This window comes from Rhamphochromis longiceps, linkage group LG7 (assembly GCF_057381845.1).
Source record: "Rhamphochromis longiceps isolate RC_006_pf linkage group LG7, R_longiceps_female_GT1.1, whole genome shotgun sequence".
In the NCBI taxonomy this organism is placed as follows: Eukaryota; Metazoa; Chordata; class Actinopteri; order Cichliformes; family Cichlidae; genus Rhamphochromis; species Rhamphochromis longiceps.
The window spans coordinates 18,227,030-18,249,205 of NC_140563.1; the positions used below are offsets into that span (position 1 = coordinate 18,227,030).

General features: G+C 40.1%; 2 protein-coding genes across 2 annotated transcripts; one reads left to right on the plus strand and one right to left on the minus strand.

Annotated features, from left to right (window-relative positions):
- The first annotated feature begins 4,729 nt into the window (after positions 1-4,729).
- On the plus strand, positions 4,730-10,562 carry irak4 (interleukin-1 receptor-associated kinase 4). Its single transcript, XM_085412678.1, has 11 exons — positions 4,730-5,158; positions 5,261-5,406; positions 5,749-5,886; positions 6,315-6,475; positions 6,556-6,620; positions 6,715-6,829; positions 6,927-7,036; positions 7,633-7,819; positions 8,310-8,372; positions 8,731-8,895; positions 10,272-10,562. Exons 1-11 carry the CDS (start codon positions 4,998-5,000, stop codon positions 10,332-10,334), a joined length of 1,374 nt encoding a protein of 457 aa, XP_085268804.1. The 5' UTR covers positions 4,730-4,997; the 3' UTR covers positions 10,335-10,562.
- A 14-nt stretch (positions 10,563-10,576) lies between these two features.
- On the minus strand, positions 10,577-19,713 carry twf1a (twinfilin actin-binding protein 1a). Its single transcript, XM_085412679.1, has 9 exons — positions 19,590-19,713; positions 18,166-18,246; positions 17,842-18,020; positions 16,721-16,816; positions 16,454-16,558; positions 14,618-14,743; positions 13,781-13,931; positions 13,517-13,638; positions 10,577-11,843 (listed from the first exon to the last, which is right to left on the minus strand). Exons 1-9 carry the CDS (start codon positions 19,612-19,614, stop codon positions 11,676-11,678), a joined length of 1,053 nt encoding a protein of 350 aa, XP_085268805.1. The 5' UTR covers positions 19,615-19,713; the 3' UTR covers positions 10,577-11,675.
- Positions 19,714-22,176: the final 2,463 nt, after the last annotated feature.

The window sequence follows — 22,176 nt, forward strand, 5'->3', positions numbered from 1 at the left end:
TATTATGGTTATTATATTAGTCATTATTAGGTATTACAGCAGTGAACATGAACTCTTTGTCAAATACTGAGCTTCAGTACAGATTCAAGTTGCAGTTATTTACATGTCTTACCACCTTAAATCTTCACTCAAAGACAAGTATATAGGAATGACTGCCAAATTTATTTGCCACTGAAGCCGAAGGATGGCATCTGAATAAAACCTCTCTTGACATGCCTAGATGACATTAAAGCTTGGTTGGCTCTAAACTTTTTAAATTTGAATGAAAAGAAAACAGATTTGTTGGTGTTTGGACCCAGTGGCCCCTGTGAGTCCTCTTCTTTTCATTTGGAACCCCTGGAGGTTTATTTTAAACCTGTTGTTACTGCCCTTGGTTTTAAGTTGGACCAGTCCATTTTTATCATTTAAGGCGACTGGCAAGAGTGAAATCGTTTCTTTCTAGGCAGCACTTTGAAACCGTGATCCATGCTTTTATTTCTTCCCCTGTGGACTACTGTAACGCACTTTATGTGGGGGTCAGTCAGTTGTTACTCTGACATCTGCAGCTGGTTCAAAATGTATATTGACAGTGCATATATAGGTGTATCATATATAAGAGACAAATGTTGTTCCTTCAGTATGTTGGCATTACTAAATTTGGCTCAAATGCAAAAGAAAATGTACAAGCTGTGAGCTGTTTCAAATCAAATCACTTTTATTGTCACATCACATGTGCAGGTACATTGGTACAGCACATGTGAGTGAAATTCTTGTGTGCGAGCTTCACAAGCAACAGAGTTGTGCAAAATACGATAATGTAAACAAGCAAAATACAAGAATGGCTACATCTGAAACTAATAAATATATGTACAATATATAATAGTATATATATGTTTCTGATAAAATGAAGAGTAGACTGATGTATTAAATATTCCTTTATTGGGTGAGAAAATCAGACCATGTCATAACTGCTTTAAGTCATACAGAATAGATATCAGAGCTTTAAACAGGCTGACGTCTGCTAAATGGGTCAAACTGGGCAGAAAGTATACAAACACATAACATCCTTATAGAATATGATGTAACACTATAGATCAACTTACCTCAGAATATATAAAGCATATAAACAATTACAGCAATATGATGCAACAAACACAGCAGTGCTACTAATCCAAAATACTCAAAGCTTCATAGAACTGAAACAAACATTTATTTTTAGTTCCATTCTGCTGCTGATACAGACTTTAGGTTTCTGAACATCAAACTTGTTGCTGCCTTTCATAGTGCATAACTTGAAGGCCCTGAGTACTTTCTCCCACACTGGAAACACTGGAATGATAAAATTATTTGAACATTACCTAATAAGACTGATTCAGGACAGACAATTAGTTATTTTAAACTTTTCTAGCAGTCCTTCACAAACAGGGAACAGTCTGTCTATTCTCTCCATCTGTCAGCTGCTGCTGGCTCTTCCTCCTCCTCTTCCTCACATACTGCTGAGATTGTCCTGGTGGATCATCAGGGGTGCAAAGCCTCACAGATGATGTAATGCAGTGGGTCCCTCAGTCTGTCCTCACTCTGGACACTTGCAGGTGTCACACATAGAAATCAAATGTGTGATAAGCTGCAGGATTCAAACACAAGTGTGACTTATAAATACATGTTCATACTTTTATTCCACAATCAGAGAGAAAGAAACAGAGAGAGAGTGCAGGACAGACAGACAGGTGACAGTCTCAGGTGTACACACTGCTACAAAACAGCACCAGAGAAGGAGGATTTAGTGTTTGTGTCATTACGAGTGCTAAACAAGAAGAGTTCCCAGATGGTACAGTGGACACATGTGTGACTCCTGTGATTAAAGCATCTTTCTTTCAGCTTAAGGAGTGAACCGTCAGCTGACTGACATGACTGACTTTAATTACGCATAAAATCATCACATTCTCTGTAAGATTAAAGTCAGCTATTGAACGGCGAATATTTTGAAGTGAAGGCTTTAAAACCAAGTTAGTACAAACGTCGCTAATGTCACATAACTTTCCAGACATGTTGCCAACAGTAATGTTTTAATGTTCTTCATTATAAAAACATTTGCGCATAAATAAGTGACATAATATTCAGTACTTACTTCTGGAAGTTTACTCTTCGTCCGCTCCGCTTCTGCCGTTTTTTTTCGGCAAAATTATCCAAACCACCGCCGCGCTATGAAGTCTGGGATATGTTGGGCCATGAAGGCTACACAGACCCATCCTTAAAATTCAGGGAAATTAAGGACGCATTTGAGGGCCGCATTTCGAGCAGCCTTTGAATTGGGACAGTCTTTGTCGTGTCGCTGTGACATAATCGGCCTTAAAATGCGGCCTTTAAGGCTGCAGACCCCAAATCCGGTCATTGGTACTTCCTGGCTTGTGTAGTTACTAGGTAACAAAAGCTCAACACTGCCCCTAGCGTCCTGGAGCACTTCCGTTGTGTTTTGGAGTTTGCGCGTGTTTTGGATTTTGCACGTGTTTTGGATTTTGTATGTGTTTTGTATTTTGCATGTGTTTTGGAGTTTGCACGTGTTTTGTATTTTGTACGTGTTTTGGATTTTGCACGTGTTTTGTATTTTGTACGTGTTTTGGATTTTGCACGTGTTTTGTATTTTGTACGTGTTTTGTATTTTGCATGTGTTTTGTATTTTGTAAGTGTTTTGGAGTTTGCACGTGTTTTGTATTTTGCACGTGTTTTGTATATTGTATGTGTTTTGTATTTTGTACGTGTTTTGTATTTTGCATGTGTTTTGTATTTTGTACGTGTTTTGGAGTTTGCATGTGTTTTGGATTTTGCATGTGTTTTTTATTTTGTAAGTGTTTTGGAGTTTGCACGTGTTTTGGATTTTGTAAGTGCTTTGGAGTTTGCACGTGTTTTGGATTTTGTACGTGTTTTGTCTTTTGCATGTGTTTTTTATTTTGTAAGTGTTTTGGAGTTTGCACGTGTTTTGGATTTTGTAAGTGCTTTGGAGTTTGCACGTGTTTTGTATTTTGTACGTGTTTTGGATTTTGCATGTTTTTTGTATTTTGTACGTGTTTTGTCTTTTGCATGTGTTTTTTATTTTGTAAGTGTTTTGGAGCTTGCATGTGTTTTGGATTTTGTAAGTGTTTTGGAGTTTGTACGTGCTTTGTCTCTAGGGGCCACCGTACAAATGGGTACAAAAAAGATGTTTGTTTTTTCCTAATACTTACTTATATAGTTATTTGATCACATTTCCAAATGAATGCGTGCGTGAAACCTAGAGTTCAATAAGAGAAGATGAAGATGGAGATTGAGAAGATGTTAAGGGAACTATTTTCTTCTGTTTTTGTGCATTTAAATTATATGCATACAAATATTCTAATATTTGACATACGCAGCAGTTATTATGAATTCAATCACAGTTCTAAGGTCTCTCGGTTATTCATTCCATCCATCCTCTTCCGCCTATCCCAGATATCGTTTGGGTGAGAGACAGTTTACACCCTGGACAGCTCGCCAACCTGACGCAGGACTAACACAGCAAAACAGGCAACCATTCACACCAACGGGCACCACTAACTACATGTCTTTTGAAGGCAGAGCACCCACGCAGACACCATGCAAACTGATCACATGACAGGCCCAGCCGAGTGGTGGACTCAAACTCAGGGTGTTCTTGCCGGATACCGTCAGTGTGCACCCACGAATGGAAGATTTGTTTTATTTTCATTATCCACTAGAGGGCACTGTGACACTGTAAATCTCCAAACCACCATCACACGACAGCTGTCTCCCTTTCTGCTCTTGTGTTATCAAAAAGATAATTATATGAATAACCACACGCAGGTTTATTGTTAGTTTGTTGTGCCCGCTTACAGGTAAGAACAGCCAGCACAGACTGTATCCGGTTGTTCAGTCTGACGTCACTAGCCGTGTCTGGGTCTAAACTCCGCTGCAGGTCCATATATCAAACGATCACTGTGGCATTACTGAGAGTTGAAAAACTGTCTAAAGTCTTTCATCTTTAATAAAATGATCAGCGTTCTGCTCTACCAGGTGTAACAATTGAGTTTAACATCCAGGCATCCATGAAAACGGAATTTATGACATTTAACGGAGTTAGAAGTTAGCAGGGAGTTAGCTCGCTAGCTTCTATCTAAATGCAATATAGCATGTCCTGACTGCGGGGTTTTGGAAACAAATTAAAACGTACAGCTCTGTTATCACTTCCAGCATAAATGAAGACAGAAAACTAAACAGCAGTGACGTTTGTAGGGTTACTGAAGTTGGGCTAGCTGGTATATAATGATGTGCTGCGTGACCGCTAGCGACACAGCTATGTTAGCATAATATAAACAAGCTAACTTTTTTTTCCACTCGATAAAAGTTACCGTGAGTGTTCTCGGTGGTCAGGAACAAATGTAATCGCATGGCAGGATGCTGTAAACAGACCAAACTTCAGCCAGGAGAACAACTGAGATAATCCATCCACAATACGAGGTTAGTCATTCATATACTGCTGCATGGGCTGGGCTGTAGTTACATCCTAAGGTTTTAAAAACTGAGCTTAAATAAATGATTAGCGGTAATAAAAGCCGAGGGAGGTCAACAGGGATCACTGACTGTTTTAGGAGCTTTTTGAGATCAAATAGAAGAAAATACATAACATTAAACATGTTAACAACACAAAAGCCATATTAAACGCAGACTACTTTAGACCCGGAAGTAGGATTCGTCGCGTCATCACTGAACAACCGGATTATACCATAGCACTCAATCTTTGCGTTTCCGCTTTGTAGGTGGAGACCTTTTGTAGGACAGCCCTGCTGTTTACGTTTGGGGAAGTTGCTCAATATCGGAAAACACTTTTTCTTTTAGGTATGTGAGCAAAACCTAACTGTTTGCGATTTTTCTGGGTTAAAGAATCCACTCGATGGAGTATAATTAACGTCTTCAGGTCTAAGATCATGACAACATGACTGTTAGATAAAACCCAATCTCAGGTTTGGTCACAAGCTCCCCGCAGAATGGATAATCCAGTAACTTCCGCTACTTATATTCGCAACATCGGTTTTCGTTTACGTCGCAAATTGTCCGATTTTTTGGATCCTCAGGACAGGTGGAAAGAAGTTCTTGTAGATATACAGAAACCGAGCGGGGAGCCGAGGTATTCCCAGCTTCATGTCAGGTAAGATGCGGGCAAACTTTCTGACGTGCTTGCTTTTCATTGAATGAAATCACGCTGATTGTTTATTTATTGTTTACTGAATTTGTGCCGCTGTCTTTGAAGGAGATTTGAAGGTCTTGTTGCACAGGGTCGCAGTCCCACAGTGGAGCTGCTCAATGACTGGGGGACCACCAACAGCACAGTGGGTGAACTTGTGGACATTTTGAAGAGTCACGAGTTACTGGCTGCTGCCAGTGTTCTGCTACCTGGTATGACTTTTAAAAGCCATTAAATAATAACCACACGCAACAGGTAGAATAAACCTGTTGAATCTTAACTTACCCCAGATCTTTTTCCCAGTATCGCCCTCTTTTAAAAAAAAATTATTGTAAGAAAATAAGATGTTAACCACGAGTTGTGAAATTGCAATAAGAGATGTAGCAAAAAACTTCTGCACTTTTTGGGTAGAGGATGAGTAAACATCTGTTATGTTATATTAAAGGTGTGATGCCTGGAGCATGAGGAGAAACAGTCAAACCGCACTGATACAGGATGTAAAACCCAATCATTTATTCTGATCATTTTTTGTTTTTGTCCTCACACAATTGAAGAGTCCAGTCCACTGGAGACACAAACCCAAAGCACTGCTTCAACCAGAGTGCTGGAAGAGAGAGATGTGCAGCAGCAGCCCGTCACCACTGTGCTGCAGCTTCGAATGCCACAGGAGAACACCGAACCAATACACACAGGTCTTTCACTTTTTGATTATGTATTAATTTTACGTTCATATCTTGATTGAACATGTGACACTGAACGTCTGACATTTATTAACACAGTCATTTATGAGTCATATTCATGCGATGTTTTAAGTAGATAATGTTCATCTTTCATTATCTGCTGAAAAGTCTGGTTTCAGTGAATTAAAATGTCATATCTTTCTCAGCACCATGTAAATCTGCCACTGCAGTACTAAAGTAGTGCAATAAATCTACTTGATTACATTAGAGCACTGTAAACTAAGCTGCTCTATAGTGGTGTAGTGTAGTCAACAAAGATGTTTAGATTTCGATGCCGCTTCTTCGTAAAGATGTGATTTTACGTAATCGACAGCAGGTGGCAGCGTCGGGCTCTTGATCAGAGAAGTTAATGAGGCAGTTTACTGTGTCTCCCTCCTTAGGCTTCTCCAGTTTCTTATATAGTGACCTGATGAGGATCACAGGCAACTTTGATGACCGGTCCACGTCAGCTGGTGGCAGCCGAATTGGAGAGGGAGGCTTTGGGACGGTATACAAAGGTCTCCTGAATGACAAACCAGTTGCAGTGAAAAAACTCAATCCAGTAAGTGAAAATATTTTTTAACAGAACCACATGCCTCTGTGTACTGCTGTTAATTGCATCTGAGATATTGTATTATTTAGGTGGATGACATACCACTGGACAAGTTGCAAGATCAGTTCAACCAAGAGATCCAGACTCTGAAAGTGTAAGTTTCCCTCAGGAAGAAGGTGAAGAAGCATATTTAACATACATGTATTTACAAATGCAGGTATGGTTTAATAACAGCATTTGTTCCACAGGTTGAAACACGAGAACTTGGTTGACATGGTTGGATTTTCCTGTGACGAACAGCACCTATGTTTAGTGTACGCTTTCATGGCCAATGGATCGTTATTAGACCGACTGGCTTGCTTTGTAAGCATTATTTACTCTTCTACACAAACAGTCTGCTTTTCAGTCCCCGTGCATTCATAAAGGGATTTAATTACATGCTTTTTTTTTGTTTATTTAGGAAGGAAGTCCTCCACTTTCCTGGCACCACAGGTGCTTGATAGCAGAAGGGACAGCCAAAGGTTTGGAGTATCTGCACTCCAACCATCACGTCCACAGAGATGTTAAAAGGTTCATAGTGCGAAAGCTTTCATCGTTATTGGTTTAGAGATATCCTACAAAGAAGAGAGAAAATATCCTGTTTTTGATGTCCCGTACCTTTATGGAACACTATGCAAATTACATCACATTACTGTTTTAGACAAAGAACCAAAAAAAGACTTTGGGGATGTAGAAAAAGCTTTCCCATATGGTTCTCTGCAGATCATATGACAAAATTAAACTAAATTAAAAGTAGAAAAAGGTTTCATTTACACTTGTATTTATGTCCCTGTTCAGAGGCGCATGAAAAAACTGATGCCACACCTAGATTTATTTTATTTTTGTTTAATCTGATGACACCACTAGTAGCTAGTAGTTTAAGTTAACATGAAGATCACGAACAGGTTCATTAGTAATGCAACAGTACAGTTTGGGCACGAAAGGTACAGTTTGGTAATTTAGTGAGTTTTATAGAGGCTCATAAGCAAAATCATGCAAGAGGTATTGATGTTTTAATTTAACTCTTGGCAAGGAAGCCAGTAAAATCACATTTCCCTAAATGTAGAAATATACATGACACATGACTGGATGTTTTGTTGCTCACTCTGGTATTTCTTCCCTGTTAGTGCGAACATCCTGTTAGATGAACACTTTGTGGCCAAAATCTCAGACTTTGGTCTGACGAGAGCATCGGCCAAGCGAACCTCGACAACCATGATGACTGAGAGGATCGTGGGTACCCGTGCGTACATGGCACCGGAGGCGCTAAGAGGAGAGATCACACCAAAATCCGATGTCTTCAGTTTTGGAGTGGTAGGCTTTCTTCAGACACACACACACACACACACACACACACACACACACACACACACTGATACACACAGGTAGGGCTGGAGAAACTGCAGCTGTAATGTAAAATGTAGAGCAATACTCAGCACTTTCCTTGACTCCAAACTACTGACACATATATAACTGCAGGACACAAGCGTTGCAGTATACTTTTTTCAGTATTTGTGAAATAAGAGCTCTATATTGTTTATCATCTGTCATTATCCCAAATCTGCTGTGGGACACAGCGATACGTATCAGTAGCTATAATTGTCAAACATAGGTGATTATTAGGTGATCATTAGGTGATTTCCGGGATCAGTACTTTAGTAGAATCTCTGACCTTGCCACGAAGCATATGCATTCCTACATGCTGTGGGAATACTGCAGTGTTGGCGATGTTACCCGCCGCCACATGTAAGTTTTCCTGTTGCCCAGAGCCGTGCGATTAACCCCGTCTCTCTGCCATCTACAGGTGTTGTTAGAAATATTGTCTGGACTCCCGCCAGTTGATGAAAACCGGGAGCCACAGTTCTTGGTAAGTTACACAAAAGAGGCTTTCATCGTGTTACCTGCCAAGCTACACTTTGTGCTTCCAGCTTATTAAAGGCTTTGCCTTTAATAAGTCAGGGAACATTATCGGTTAATAGTCAATTTGTTATTGATTTAAACAAAAAAGTTCAAATCTTCCACCTTTAAAAGTTTCATCTGTGCTCATCATGTGCTGATACTGCATTTGATGTTTAATATACAAGTCAGCATCTATGGAACATGCTTGCAGAAGATGATTGTTACATCACTGTGTGTGTGTGTGTGTGTGTGTGTGTGTGTGTGTGTGTGTGTGTGTGTGTGTGTGTGTGTGTGTGTGTGTGTTCGTTCCCTACTTCATTTCCTAGATGGAGATGAGGTATGACATAGATGATGAAGATGAGGAGCTGACTCTGGAGGATTTTGTGGACAAAAAGATGAAAGCCTGGGAGCTGAGCCAGGTGGAGAGTATTTACTCCTTGGCATGCAACTGCCTCCATGAGAGGAAAAACAGACGGCCTGTCATCAGACAGGTACAGGAACGATCCCAGCAGATTTAATGTATAGGTCAAGCTACTGTGTTGGCATCTGCACAGCTTTTCACCTTGAGCTGTTTGCCTGTGTTATGTGCCTCTGCTGGACCAGGCTGAATGAAGAAATCCCACAAAGGGATTTTTTTTTTTGTTTTAGTTTTTGAAAAGAGGATCATTAACAGCTGAGTCGGGTCATTGTTTGGGTTTTTTTTAATGGCATTTATTAGCAAAAATACATTCACCTGTTTAACTGCTTATTAACACTAATATCTAAACAGCCAATCACATAGCAGCAACTGACTGCTGTATAGGCGTGGCTGTGGTCATTTAAGCACCTCGAGGTGACTTTTGTTGCGATTTGATGCTGTGTAAATAGCACATAACCATATCCAGTGAGTGGCAGTTTTGAGGGTGAAAATGCCAGAGATCAAAGGAAAATGGGCAGACCGTTTAAAGCTGATAGGAAGTCAACAGTACTCGTTATCTTAACAAGGTATGCAGCAGAGCATCTCTGAATGCACAACATGTTGAACCTTAAAGCAGATGGGATGAGCAGCAGAAAGCCGAGGCCACAGTTCACTCAGACAACAGAACATTGGAAAAACATTGCCCAGGCCAATAAGTCTTGATTTCTTCTATGACATTTAGATGATAGGATCAGAATTTGGCAAAAACAGCATGAAAGTCCAGCAATGTACCAAAACCTCAGGCTGCTGCTGGTGTCATGGTGTGGGGGACATTGTCTTATCACACTTTGGACCCCTTAATACAAACTGAGCGTTTCTTAACCACCACAGCCCACCTGAGTGTTGTTGTTGACCGTGACCACAGTAAACCGACGTTTTTATGACTGCTTCCAGGAAGGTAACACACCATGTCACAAAGCTCAGATCGTCTCAAACTGGTTTCCTGAACATGACGAGTTCACTGTAATTGAATGGCCTCCACAGTCACCAGATCTTAGCCTTAATAGAGCATGTTTGGGACGTGATAGAAAGGGACATTTGCATCATGAATGCATGATGCAAATGTCCCTTTCTGCCACATCCTGACAAATCTGTGTGACGCTATATTAACCAAAATCTCTGAGGAATTTTCCAACACTGTGTTCAATCTGTGCTGCAACGAATTAAAGCAGTTCTAAAGGCAAAAGGGGCCCAACTTGATATAGCAAGGTGTACCTAATAAAGTGTATGGGGAGTCTATGTAATAACAAACATATTATTTAGGGGATTTAGGGAGCAAATGCAGGCAGTAAGAGAACGGAGGCTGCACTCTTGTCTTGTTGAACTAAAGGAAAATGTCATATTGTTGCTACGATATATATATATATGCTAACTTCATGATGTAGTCATGATTGTTGTGTGTCTGAACAGGTTTACGCGGAGATTCACGGAGTCGTCAAAAACATTGCACTGGATCTTGATAGAAAGGCGTGAAGCAAAGCATCGTGGGAATTGTGAGCTTGCTTCAAACTGCAGACTGACAGAAGAATTACTGCACTATTTTGTTTTTTTAAAGGCATGTAGCTTACGTGTGTAATTGCTGTAAAAATACTGCTGAATACATTTCTGTGCGGCCTTTAAACAAATCTAATGGCCGAACTCTTTCAGAATGCTGATTGGTTGTTCTTCCCAGTGTTAAATGTATTTATTACGAACAATTAAAGAAGTGAAAGAAAGTGATTTAAATATTTTATTTTTCTTCTTTAAAAGAATTATAAGAAAACATAAGACCAAACATGATTTTTCTATTATAATGACACTGTATGAACATAAAGGGATATTCCCTTCAAACATGAGGTGAGCGAAGTAGTTTGCCTAATATTAATCAGTACATCAGTGGATGTGGCAACATTTTGATCAAGGTAATTATATTATTCCCTTTCCCATCCAGTAGCGTGGCATTCCCTGTCATTATGGGAACCAGAAAAGCTGGAAAAGCTTCCTTCCTTGTGAAATCTGAAATGTGTGGATGTAATATTTCTGGAAGCCCCAGTTCTTTCACTGTGATCCTTACCGACGTGGACATCTACCTCAACAGACCAGACTGTTTCTTAATCAAAGAGCATCACACAGCTACAATATGTACATTTACAGCACTTGCATAGAAAAATAAGTATCTCAGCAGATGATTTTTTTCATGTAAACCACAGTTATATCAAAAAAGAAGTCTTTTTTTTTTTTTTTTCCCCCAATATAAAATGAATCATCAGACACAAGTTTGAGAATTTTTTTTTTCTGCTTTGGAGCACCTCATTGTGCAAACAGTAGGAGACAAATAATCAACACATTAGACACAGAAACATTAATTGACACGAGGAGGAATGGAAGTTAGGAATTTGAGCACGTGAACACAAAATGGGGTCTTTTCATCACATCGGCGCAAGTTCACATTAGTTACACTAACATTTTTGAAGTCTCAGAGCTGGCAACGATGTGAAAATTAAAAAAAACAACCTCATCTTTGACTTGGTTTGGGCCTCTCTGAATTATAGTAAAAGGGTTTTTATGAATGTACTAACCTACATGAATGTACTTCCATTTGGCAAGCTACAAATGGACATTCTGAAGTGTGTCATTGCTCAGTTGTCCTTGGCGTGCATAGCTGGGTCTGTGGGTGAACTCTGTGGGAATTTGAGGTTTTTGTCTTATTATTTTAAACAAGCGTGTCGAAAATGATTAACCCCCCCTCCCTCCTGCCTTCCCCTCCCCAAAGCAGGAATGTTCCTCTGTGGACCGTGCTCGGGGTAGAGGTGGTGGTCGGGCGGTGAGGTCTGTTTAATCTTCCTCCTCTCTCTCCCCCGGTGGTCGGGTGATGCGGCGGCCGCCCTTCTTACCAGCGGGGCCTTTGGGCTTGGCAAAGCGCTGCTTGTGTGCGTGCTGCTTGGGATGCACCTCCTCGTACAAGAAATCACTTGTCAGTTCTTCTCCGTTTTCTATTTCCAACTGGGAAACAGAAATATTTAAAAAGTGCATTAAAAAGATGAGCTGGACCACTGGTGCATTGTGTGACAGATTAAAGGAAAAACATTCACCCCTGTGCCCAACATTGAGCATGCTGTTTGAGGCCCATTAGAAAAGGTCACTACAAATGAGTTCTAAGATGACAACATGGCTTTTATTTGCATGACAGATGTTTAAGCTGAACAGACAGTAAATTGTGGAAGTGTTCCTGAGCCTGTGCAGCGTTTTCCATGACATGTGTGCTGTTTAAAATACAGCGCATGTGCTCGAATCGATCCAAATATAGATAGTATCAATGCCAACGCTGGTATTGGTGTCAGATCAATATTAGTGCCATATTATTAATGCTTTGTCTCCATCCTTTCCTCCCAGTTCAGTATGTAGCCCACTGAATTGTGTTAAAAATTTTTTTTGAGAAAAACTCAATTTAAATGAAAAAAAAAAAAACTATGAAAAATGTCTGAACGTTTTTGTTGACTGTCACGTTCAGAATTTGCAAATTGATGCCGATTTATCTCATAAATCATGACACACTTCTCTCCCCTACATAAGCTGTATTAATACATTAAAAGCATTGGCAATATGATGTGTAATGCAATGTGGAGTAAATTATGGGTAGAGTGCCCTTCACCACCATCATCAAAACACCTTATGAGGAAAATATGCTTTGGAAGCATGGCGCTCCACCCTTCCTGTAAATGCCTGGAGATTTACTGTAGAATCAATAATAACACTCTGTAGGTTTTCAGTCTTGTTTAAGCAATACATGTAGAATAAGGTTTACATTTGTAATCAGTCATATCAGCCACCAAAACCATTTTAAACTCTGTATGAAACACAGTACACAAATACTTTTGTTATCAGGAAATCTCTTATGTAAATAAATGATATTTATTTTACATAAGACATTTGATTATTATAGTATATCATAGGGCTGTTCGATATAACGATATATATCGGATGACGATATAAAAACGTCTATCGTTTCATTTTACGCTATCATTTGTTTCGTGGTGTCGCAAAATAAACTGTTTACGACAATATTTTTTCATCGTTTTGATGGTCACTGTAGTGGTTATATTAATTTCTTAAAGTTCTCTCTTTCTCTTATATGTAATATAACCACACTACTGACGGACAAGCGCCTGTTTTTATGCGTTGTCGTTAGCAACAGCGACAGCAACACCTTCGTGGGGCCGCTTGTTTATGTTCCACATAAACCTTTCACAATAAAGCTCAAGATCCTGTTGAGACTTTTCAGAATAAACTGAATCACGTGAAAGAGCAGATTATTTACGGATGAGAAGTAAAAAAGAGCCGCCAGGTGCTAAAAAATAAACCTTAGACTCAAACGTTAGAACAGGCTTTTCCCCGCAGCACGCCGTGTAATAAATACAAAGAAAACGGCGGCCGTTACAACTTATGTCTAAAACTGTATAGTTTCATGCATCGGTTAAAACACTCGACTCCAGATACATGACACGCAGCTGGAAACACTTCACACAAGTCGAGCTGCCCGAGATTCACAGAATTTACAGAAAATTTTTGCGATTTATATCGTTATCGGGATTCGGGACGATAGAATTCTTATATCGGGATATGAGATTTTGGTCATATCGCACAGCCCTAGTATATCACAAAACACAGTGTCTTACTTTTTTCTCAATCTCAATCTGGAGATTGTTTTCCACCATGTCGACCAAGGGATTTTTGCAGCTGGAATACAGCATCCTCTCTTTGATGCTACACTTGTACCCTGGCATAGAATAAATGAAGACTACAAAGAAAGAAGGAAAGGACAGTGAGATTGGAATCACGTGAAGCACCATTCAGAGCAGAACAACACAGAAACCTGCACAAAATACAGTGTCTGTTTGTTTTTTCCTGCTGTTTGTAATAACCCGTGGGAAATCATTTACCTGTGGACTCTAAGTAGTCGCCCTCATGGGAATGTTTGTAGAGGAAGAAGTGGTAACGTGGAGTATCTTTAGGGATTCTCATTGGGAGATCTTTCAGCTCCGTTGGCTCAGTGCCGCACAACCGAATGAGCTCCTGTTCAGCATCTAATTTCTTTTTTGACAAAAGAAGCAAAAAGTTACCCTTTAAGCAAGCCGAGTGCTCCTGTAACTACAAGCTCCCTGCTTTGGTTACCAGACAATGTGAAAAATCTAGGTGGTGCCAGTAAATACCAAACAGCTCCCTTTACTCTACATGCTAATGTGATCCTCAGCAGCCAGGAGTAAAACTAGTAAGGATGAATAGAACCCACAAAAGAAAGAAATTCACTTTAACTAAGCTTTTAGACTCATGAAAAGGAAATCTGATGCACAACCACAACAGTGCTACAATTATTCCTTTGTACTGGACTCATCTGATCTTGTGACACAAACCGACAGAATTTCAATGAGCAGAATTTACACAAAGGCTTTTTGGACAAACTGAGTAACTCATTGTGTCAAACTAGAAAGGTCTCCTCGCCAAAACAATCTGCATCTTTCCAAACACAAGGTAAAAACTCCAACTGCACATTCAAATTATTGAATATGAATATGTCAGTGCTGAGCTAATTACTGTCATTTAGACCAGGATACAGCCTTGCAGACGTGTATGCAGAAAGCTGCAGACACCAGGAGTATGTGGCTGGCCTTACAATACTTTGTAATCCCATGGCATGTAAAAATGCCCAGATGTAGTGCTGTGACAGGTATGCTGACACTTGGCCATGTAGAGGCTAATAACCCCAGCTAATAACTCACCAGTTGTACGTAGTTGATTTTCTTGTCCCTGAAACGTTCAAGTGCTGCGATGGCATCTTTATGAATAGGGAAAGCCACTCCCTGCAGAGTCTGCTGCTTGGTGTCCACACTGATGTCAGTCTGCACCTAAACACACCACAAACGAAGACACAGAAACAAGACACACTTTGAGTTCTACAGTCACATTATCGTCATTAAAACACTACAATTGACAAAAACACTGAAAAATGATATCAAAGCCTTTAAAGTAGGCTGATCAGAGCATTACTTAGCAAGCATCAAATGTCTTCAAAATCAAAACATAAGCCACAATAATTCAATAAGTGTAATCATGTGAGGGCACACCGTTAAAAAAAGAACACAAAAAAAAACTTTTTAGGATTACAAGTGCTTTGCACATCTTCAGAGCTAGACCTGATGATTACAGATGAGGTGCTTGTATCGAAGTGACAAGGCGCCTCTGAGAAATTGCACTGAAAACTGGAAATTCTGGAAGGATTACACTGATGGATTGCATCTATTTTTAGAGGCTTGTTCCCACAAAATGAAATGCCATGCAAACATGATTGAGCCTCCCATGTAGCTATCGCGCATACCAAAAAGGATTGCAGGTCTTTTATCCATCTGCTTGGAAAAAAGTGTGCAGTCTCCGAGGCAAAGCAACAATAAATATTTCAAAGGCTTTTTGAGCTAGGCAGTACAGATTAACAGTATATCATCTTCCTTCAACAGCTGGGCAAGTGGGAAGAGCAAAAAAACCTCACTTCCCATTTGCTCTGCTGCTTTTAATTGACCGTACTTTTGGAGACAGCCTGCACTCTACTCAGAGCACTTCCATATATGGTAAGAAAGACAGTTCTTGTTCATGTGGCGGAGCTGGGAGAGCAGCAATTAGAAACAGGTTGCTTCTTAACACTGAAGAAATTCTCGGCAAAATTCTAGGAATACTCTCCAGAAGTATAAAGAGTGAAACTTCAAATGTTCCCATTTTCATTTGTCTGTTGGAGTCTATGTGGCACATCCCCGGAGACCTTGATATCAGCACTGTAAACACTGCTGACGACACTGCCTGCAACAAGTATCACATTACAGCACTTCTTTATCTGATCACAACAAAGGCACAAGCCATTGATGCAGCTCACCTGTACTCTTGTGACCAATCACTGCCAAATACTAAGAGCTACAGAACCCTCTCATTTGCATTTAGCTCCCAACATGTAAATGTTCGATTAGAACAATCAAAAAGCTCTTCTTTTAGTCCCTTTGCTGATTAGGCTAACCAGTGTTTACAACTCTAAACAGCACGTTTTGTGGAGCTAAGGATATACACACAGCTAATAGCTTTATCTCTTCCCGATGCATTAGAACATCCTGCTGTTCTAATGCATCAGCATCTCTGCACTGCACTGATACTGCCAGGCAAGCATATGCACACTTGCATTGCTGCTGACCTTGCGCTGTTTGGAAAGCTTCAGCGCCAGCTTTCATTGATACCCTACACTGTACTGGTTTGGATTTACCTACCACACCCAGGATATGCAATGAGGAGGGATACCGCTGAGCTAAAGCAAGCCAGTGCTTTCTCCCAGTGAAGCCTCCAATGTGATAATGACGTAATGCCAAAAGAGAAACGAGAAGCCTAATCCACACCCACTTTAGAACACTTCAAGCCAGAGAACTTGTCAACAAGTGACCGCATGTGTGCAGCAAGCACTGCACAGAACATCGTTTCCTCCAAGATGATGACAACTCTAAGCGGTGACCAAGTGATAAAATCCAAATCACTTGTCTGTGTGTGTGTGTGTGTGTGTGTGTGTGTGTGTGTGTGTGTGTTACCTCATTCAGTTTGATCTGCCTCAGTTCCTCTTCTGCAGCAGTAAGAGGCAAAGGAGCAGCTTGAGAGGTCAGATGTTTCTTGTAACCACTGAGGCTCAAATCATCCTGCAGGTAAAGAACAGCCCAATCACACGGCATGCAGAAACACACACTGACTCACTGTTACTGATATAGTAATCACAGTTCCTATTAGGTGCTAAACACTAACACTGACATTTAACTTGGCACTGTTAAACTACTGAGTAACAAGCCTTTCACTTGACCAACCTTGCTGGTACCAAAAATCTCATCCTTGATGTGCCCGCCTCCAAACTCCTTCTTCAGTGTTGCTCTGGTAGCAGCATATAACATTTTGTGTCGCACCTGTTGTGAATATCCAAAAAAAATAAATATAATATTTAGCAAACTTTACACAGGACATAAGGTAATGAGAGCTTTATCTTTAAAGAAAAAAAAACAAAACATTTTATTGTTGCTTGCCTTAAAAAAAGTGAGAAATATTATAATACATATTACAGCCGGTGCTTCTGTCAAGACATTCTTTCATGTGTTTGCTGGTTTATTGCTGCATTTCCTGTCATAAAAATAGGGAACTGCTCAAATTCATAGTTACACTAGTGGTAACCAAAACTTTACAAGATACCTTTAAATATCAAACGTGTGATTTAGGCTACGTAAATCCAGCTCCAGTTCTAACGAAGTGAAAAAGAAAATGCACATGATAAAAACGAGTGCATGCATGCATTGGAAAAATGTTTTGCAACTTCCAAGCAAGCCTAAACCTGAAGGCTCGTGCTTTATACTAGAGGTCAGGAATGCTGAGCTCAGCTCCTCCTTCAGAAAGTGATTCTAAAGTCCACCGTGCTACAAATAATCCTCCATTGCACTTTATCTGGGCACCGGTCGCTTCTCCTCGCAACATTCCCCATTTCACTGCTGCAGAAACACACTTGTGTGTTATTTGTTACGGCTATTCTTGTTCACAGCAACTCCAGGCTGCAAGTGGTTCATCAAGTTTCAGTGAGACCAAACAACAATGACTTAAATGACACTGTGCGAGACAAGAACGCATAAATTGCAAGCACACACATTTGCATTACAACAAAACACCAATGCATGAAAGGAATATGCCACCTAAAAGCAATGAGGGTAAATTTTAAGTCAAGAAGGAGAGGCTGAGGCTATGCACCGTGCTATTTGGAAAAACATAATTTACCCATATTTAGCTTTCAAGAGGTCTGTTAGGAAATAATGAATGCATATAAAAGAACGGCTGCCTTGATGTGGTAAACCCCACCCGTCTGATACCCATAGCAGAGAAGGACAAATGCCATGCAGAATTGAAAGCTATTCATTAAAGCTGGGGTAGTTTGGGTTTTTTTTCTTACAGCAGAGTGGTCCGGTGACCAGGCCAGGAAGATCCACTCGTAGCCCTGGTTGTTATTGGAGTCTAGCCGGTATAGAACGTAGCAGGGCACATCATCGTCGAGGAGGGGTAGCACTAAAGAATCATATTCCTGGTCCCATTTTTTAGATGCTTTCCTGCTGGCACCTAGAGTCAGCTGCTCTGGAGAGCAGATGTGGACAAAGAGAGAGAGAGAAAAAAATCAGCAGTGCAGAGTTTTGTTTCTTTATAAAGAAATGCTAATGTCAGCCTTGGCAGACATTTAGGTAGAAGTAAACAAACTCCAGGACGCTAGAGCGCTGCTTACCATCCTTGATGACGATCTTTAGGGCACGATACTGATCCCCGCTCTTCGCACTGGCAAAGATATCCTTCACATCATTCCCCGCTGAGAGAAAAAAAGACATAAGGTCAGGGTTTTCTTCCCCTCCTTTAAACAATGCAGGCTCAACAACATCACGCTCATCTTAACATGGCCATCATGAGTCATATGATTATGAGTCTACACCTAAAGGTTTAATGACTCATAATAGCCTGTGAACCATCTGATGTCAGCCATTAGACAAAGGCCACAAAATGATCTTCTCATTAAGCATTCAGCACCTGCAGACCTTTGTAAAGTTAGCATTTTATCCCGTATTGCACAGGCTTTGAGTGAGCAGGCCATCAAGAAAACTTGTCAGTCCTATTATTTTGGTTCAACCTTTGATCTCAAACCCAGTCACAATAAATACATTTTCTTTTAATAAATTTAAAAAGGGTGATAATTCAGATTCAAACCAACTTCTTAATAGCTGTAACACAAAGCCCAAGGGAACCTTAATGGCACAAGTCCAACAAACTATTTAGACATTTTTAAAATCACTTTTGCAGGAAGGCACTAAAGAAAAATCTTCCATGTAACACAACACATACATGGTAGTAAATGAACTGGGTCATATTCCCTGAATTACTAGGATTCACTTTTGTTTTTCACCACCACCAAAATCTGGTGAGCTACAAACAACCACAAAAAGGGTTTAGCTTAGAGGAGCCCCTGTATTAAGCTTTACGTTTAACATATATATATATATTTAAAAGATAAAACAGAAAAAGAAAAAGAAAACACTATTCGGACACAGCAGTAACAAGTACGTTTGTACTTCTATTTTAAGGTTGCCTGATTTGTAAGTTTAACCTCGGGGGTTGTTTCTATTTTTGCTGCGATGCCATCGTGTATAACAAGTGGTCACGCCCTGCATAAATCCCTTTTTCCTTTTAATTACAACACGGCTTAAGCAATGCCAGTACCATTCACGGATTATTGCAAACACCGACAGGTATCAGGCCAGCAGTTTGTCAAAATGAAGGCGTCGTCTGTCCATTCAAAATCTACTCAAAATCTAAACACTACCGGATTTATGCTTGATGCTAAAAGGCTGGGGAATTACAGGCTTTTCGAGCACTGCGAGGGTGAAAAAAGTATGAGTAGTCGTGTTTTAGGTCGCTCGTAAACTGATTAGAGACTCAGGATTAGATTTCCTGGTCATAAGTGTCCAAACAGGGCACGCACACACACATATGCACACATCAGGATAGCTCAAAGCTAGCTAGGAGTGGCTAGCTAACGTGACGCTAGCTTCCCCTTGCAATTAATTGTTGCAGGCGCTTAAAGCTCGCCGGGCAATCAGACACGCAGCAAAACAAAACACGTAAAGGCCGAAAGCTGTGAATCAGAAAGAAAGCATCTACCTTGAATGCCCGTTTGATGTGACATTGTGGCTTTCGTCGGATAAAAGGCTGATGCGGCTGATCAGGCGAAACCAGGGCAGAGAAGCAGGAAGTGGACTACATCGGCGAGACCCGCCCCGAGTCTGTCGTCACTAAAATCCTAACAGGAAGGTAATCGTGTTTTATTTTAATATGTGTTTTTTTTTCAGTCTTTAAAAAAAAAAAAAAAAACGGAGACGATACTTCACTCTTTATTATTGTCTTTATAATTGTCGCTGCTTTCTTTTTGTCAAATATGAAAACTGTGTTCTAGCTTTTTTTTAATTTTTACTATCCTGTGGAAAAATGAACCATACAGTTTGTTGATTTCTGCTGAGCTGTGTCATTCAAAGACTCGGCGTGTAGCATTTATAAATACTGGGGTTCTTTTGTCACATTTGATTAAAAAAAAAAAGAAAGACATAAATATCGACTAGTCAAGTCCTGCACCTGAATGAAAACGACCAATCAAGGGGAGGGGGCGTGCCCAATGGTTGCTCGTGCATCATACCTTTGCTGTGAATTAAATTGGACTCAACAGGCCAAGATATTCTATAACTTCTTTTATTTTTTGTCTCTTTTGGTTATGTAGTGCATGCTCGGTGTGAAGTCTCATTTTTTTCATTCACCTTTTATCTGCAGGTGCATGTGGCCTCTTGGTGAAGAGGTGGAAGAACTCTGGTGTGGATTGCCTACCAGCCAGGAAACCAGTGGCTCTTTTCGTGGCTTCCTGCTTTCAGAGGTCACAGTCACACCTTAAAACTTGCAGTGATGATTATTTTCATGATAGAATAAAATACAATACAATAGCCTTTTATCAGTTTTTCTGAAAACAGGCTGTTTTTCTTTCTTTTTCATTTTTACAACTTCTGCTTCTTCTTCCTGATAAAGAACTCAATTAATAGAATAGAACGGAACAGAATACCCAAACCTGGCTCAAGACTTGGCAGTTGGTCTTGTAATCGGAAGGTTGCCGGTTCGAGGCCCAGCTTGGACAGTCGTTGTGACCTTGGGCAAGACCCTTCGTCTACTGGTGATGGCCAGAGGGGCCGATGGCGCGATATGGCAGCCTCGCTTCTGTCAGTCTGCCCCAGGGCAGCTGTGGCTACAACTGTAGCTTGCCTCCACCAGTGTGTGAATGTGAGAGTGAATGAATAGTGGAATTGTACAGCGCTTTAAGGTTCTTGAAAAGCGCTATATAAATGCAATCCATTATTGTCATTGTACATGTAAATGAAATTACGGAATTAAATAATGATTTCAGCTCTATAAATTTAGAAGTAGTATTTTTCAGCATTGATTTTTTTGTTACTACAAATACAACAGTACAAATCCTTCTACTACACCTCTTCCAGAAGCTGAACTTAGAGCTTCTTTGAAAACAAAGGAGAAAGTGCAAGTGTTTGAATGTAAAAGTAAAAGCACTAGCAGCAAACCTCTGTAAAATGTGTTTAGCTCTTATTAGTATCATTGCTTTAAATCATTTTTTTTGCAATTACTCTGATATATACACTATTGTTGAATCCCAGGATACTATTGGTGAGATGTTTTCATATTCATAATGGAAATAATAATGAAAAATAATAGTGACATTAAGTTAATGTGCTACCTTGCTGCACTTGTCCCTCTTATCTAGTAAAAACAGAGCTTCCTTCCTCTGACCTTTTTTTTTTTTTTTTTTTAGAAATATCTTTGCTGGTATAAAAAAGTCAAAATATATCTTGTATTTCACATTTTCACATGTGTTCATATGAGCATGGATGAAACGGGACATTTTCTTACACAGGGAACTAAAGGGGACCAGGCTTTGGGCAAGCACAGCAGCAGTACTCATATGCACACACCATTTTAAAATAAGACAATTACTTAGTCTCTTAGAAAAGTCAAAATACAAAAGTTTAGAATTGCCAATTAACCTAAAACCAAGCCTTTGGACTATCAGGGGAAGCCAGAGTATTGTGTAAGAATTCAAACAAGCACAGGGACAACATGCAAGCTTCACACAGACAAGCCAACACAAAGAAACAGACATTCATAGCACCAGGCACCAGCCACTGAAAAGAGTCAAGAGAGTCCTGGGTTTGAATCAACCAGCTGGCTGGCGCCCTTCTGTGTGGAAAATTCACGGTCTCCCTGTGCTGCTTGTGTTTTCTCGAGGTACTCCAGCTTTGTCTCTCATACAAAACACATTCATGTTCGGCTGACTGGCAATTCTAAATTGACTGTAGGTGTGAATATAAGTGTGAATGGTTGTCTGTGTAAATGTCGTAGCCCTGGTGACCTGACTAGAGGAAAACTCACCTCTCACTCTGACTCTACTGGTGGGTTTTCAGCCTATCCCCACCCCCACCCCTGTGGCTTTCTTCATTTCTTGTTTATATGTGTTCTTTGGTGATTACATATAAGTCTGTTTTTTCAGTGTTTGAAAACAGACAAAAACATTCTGTACAAGGTAATAGATCTTAAAAGAACCTCACATTGGGACTCTGGACAAGGAAAACTGAAAACACTGTGGGTTTATTCCCATGGCTTATGTGATGCTAAAAGTCTATCCAGTTTACCACTTTCT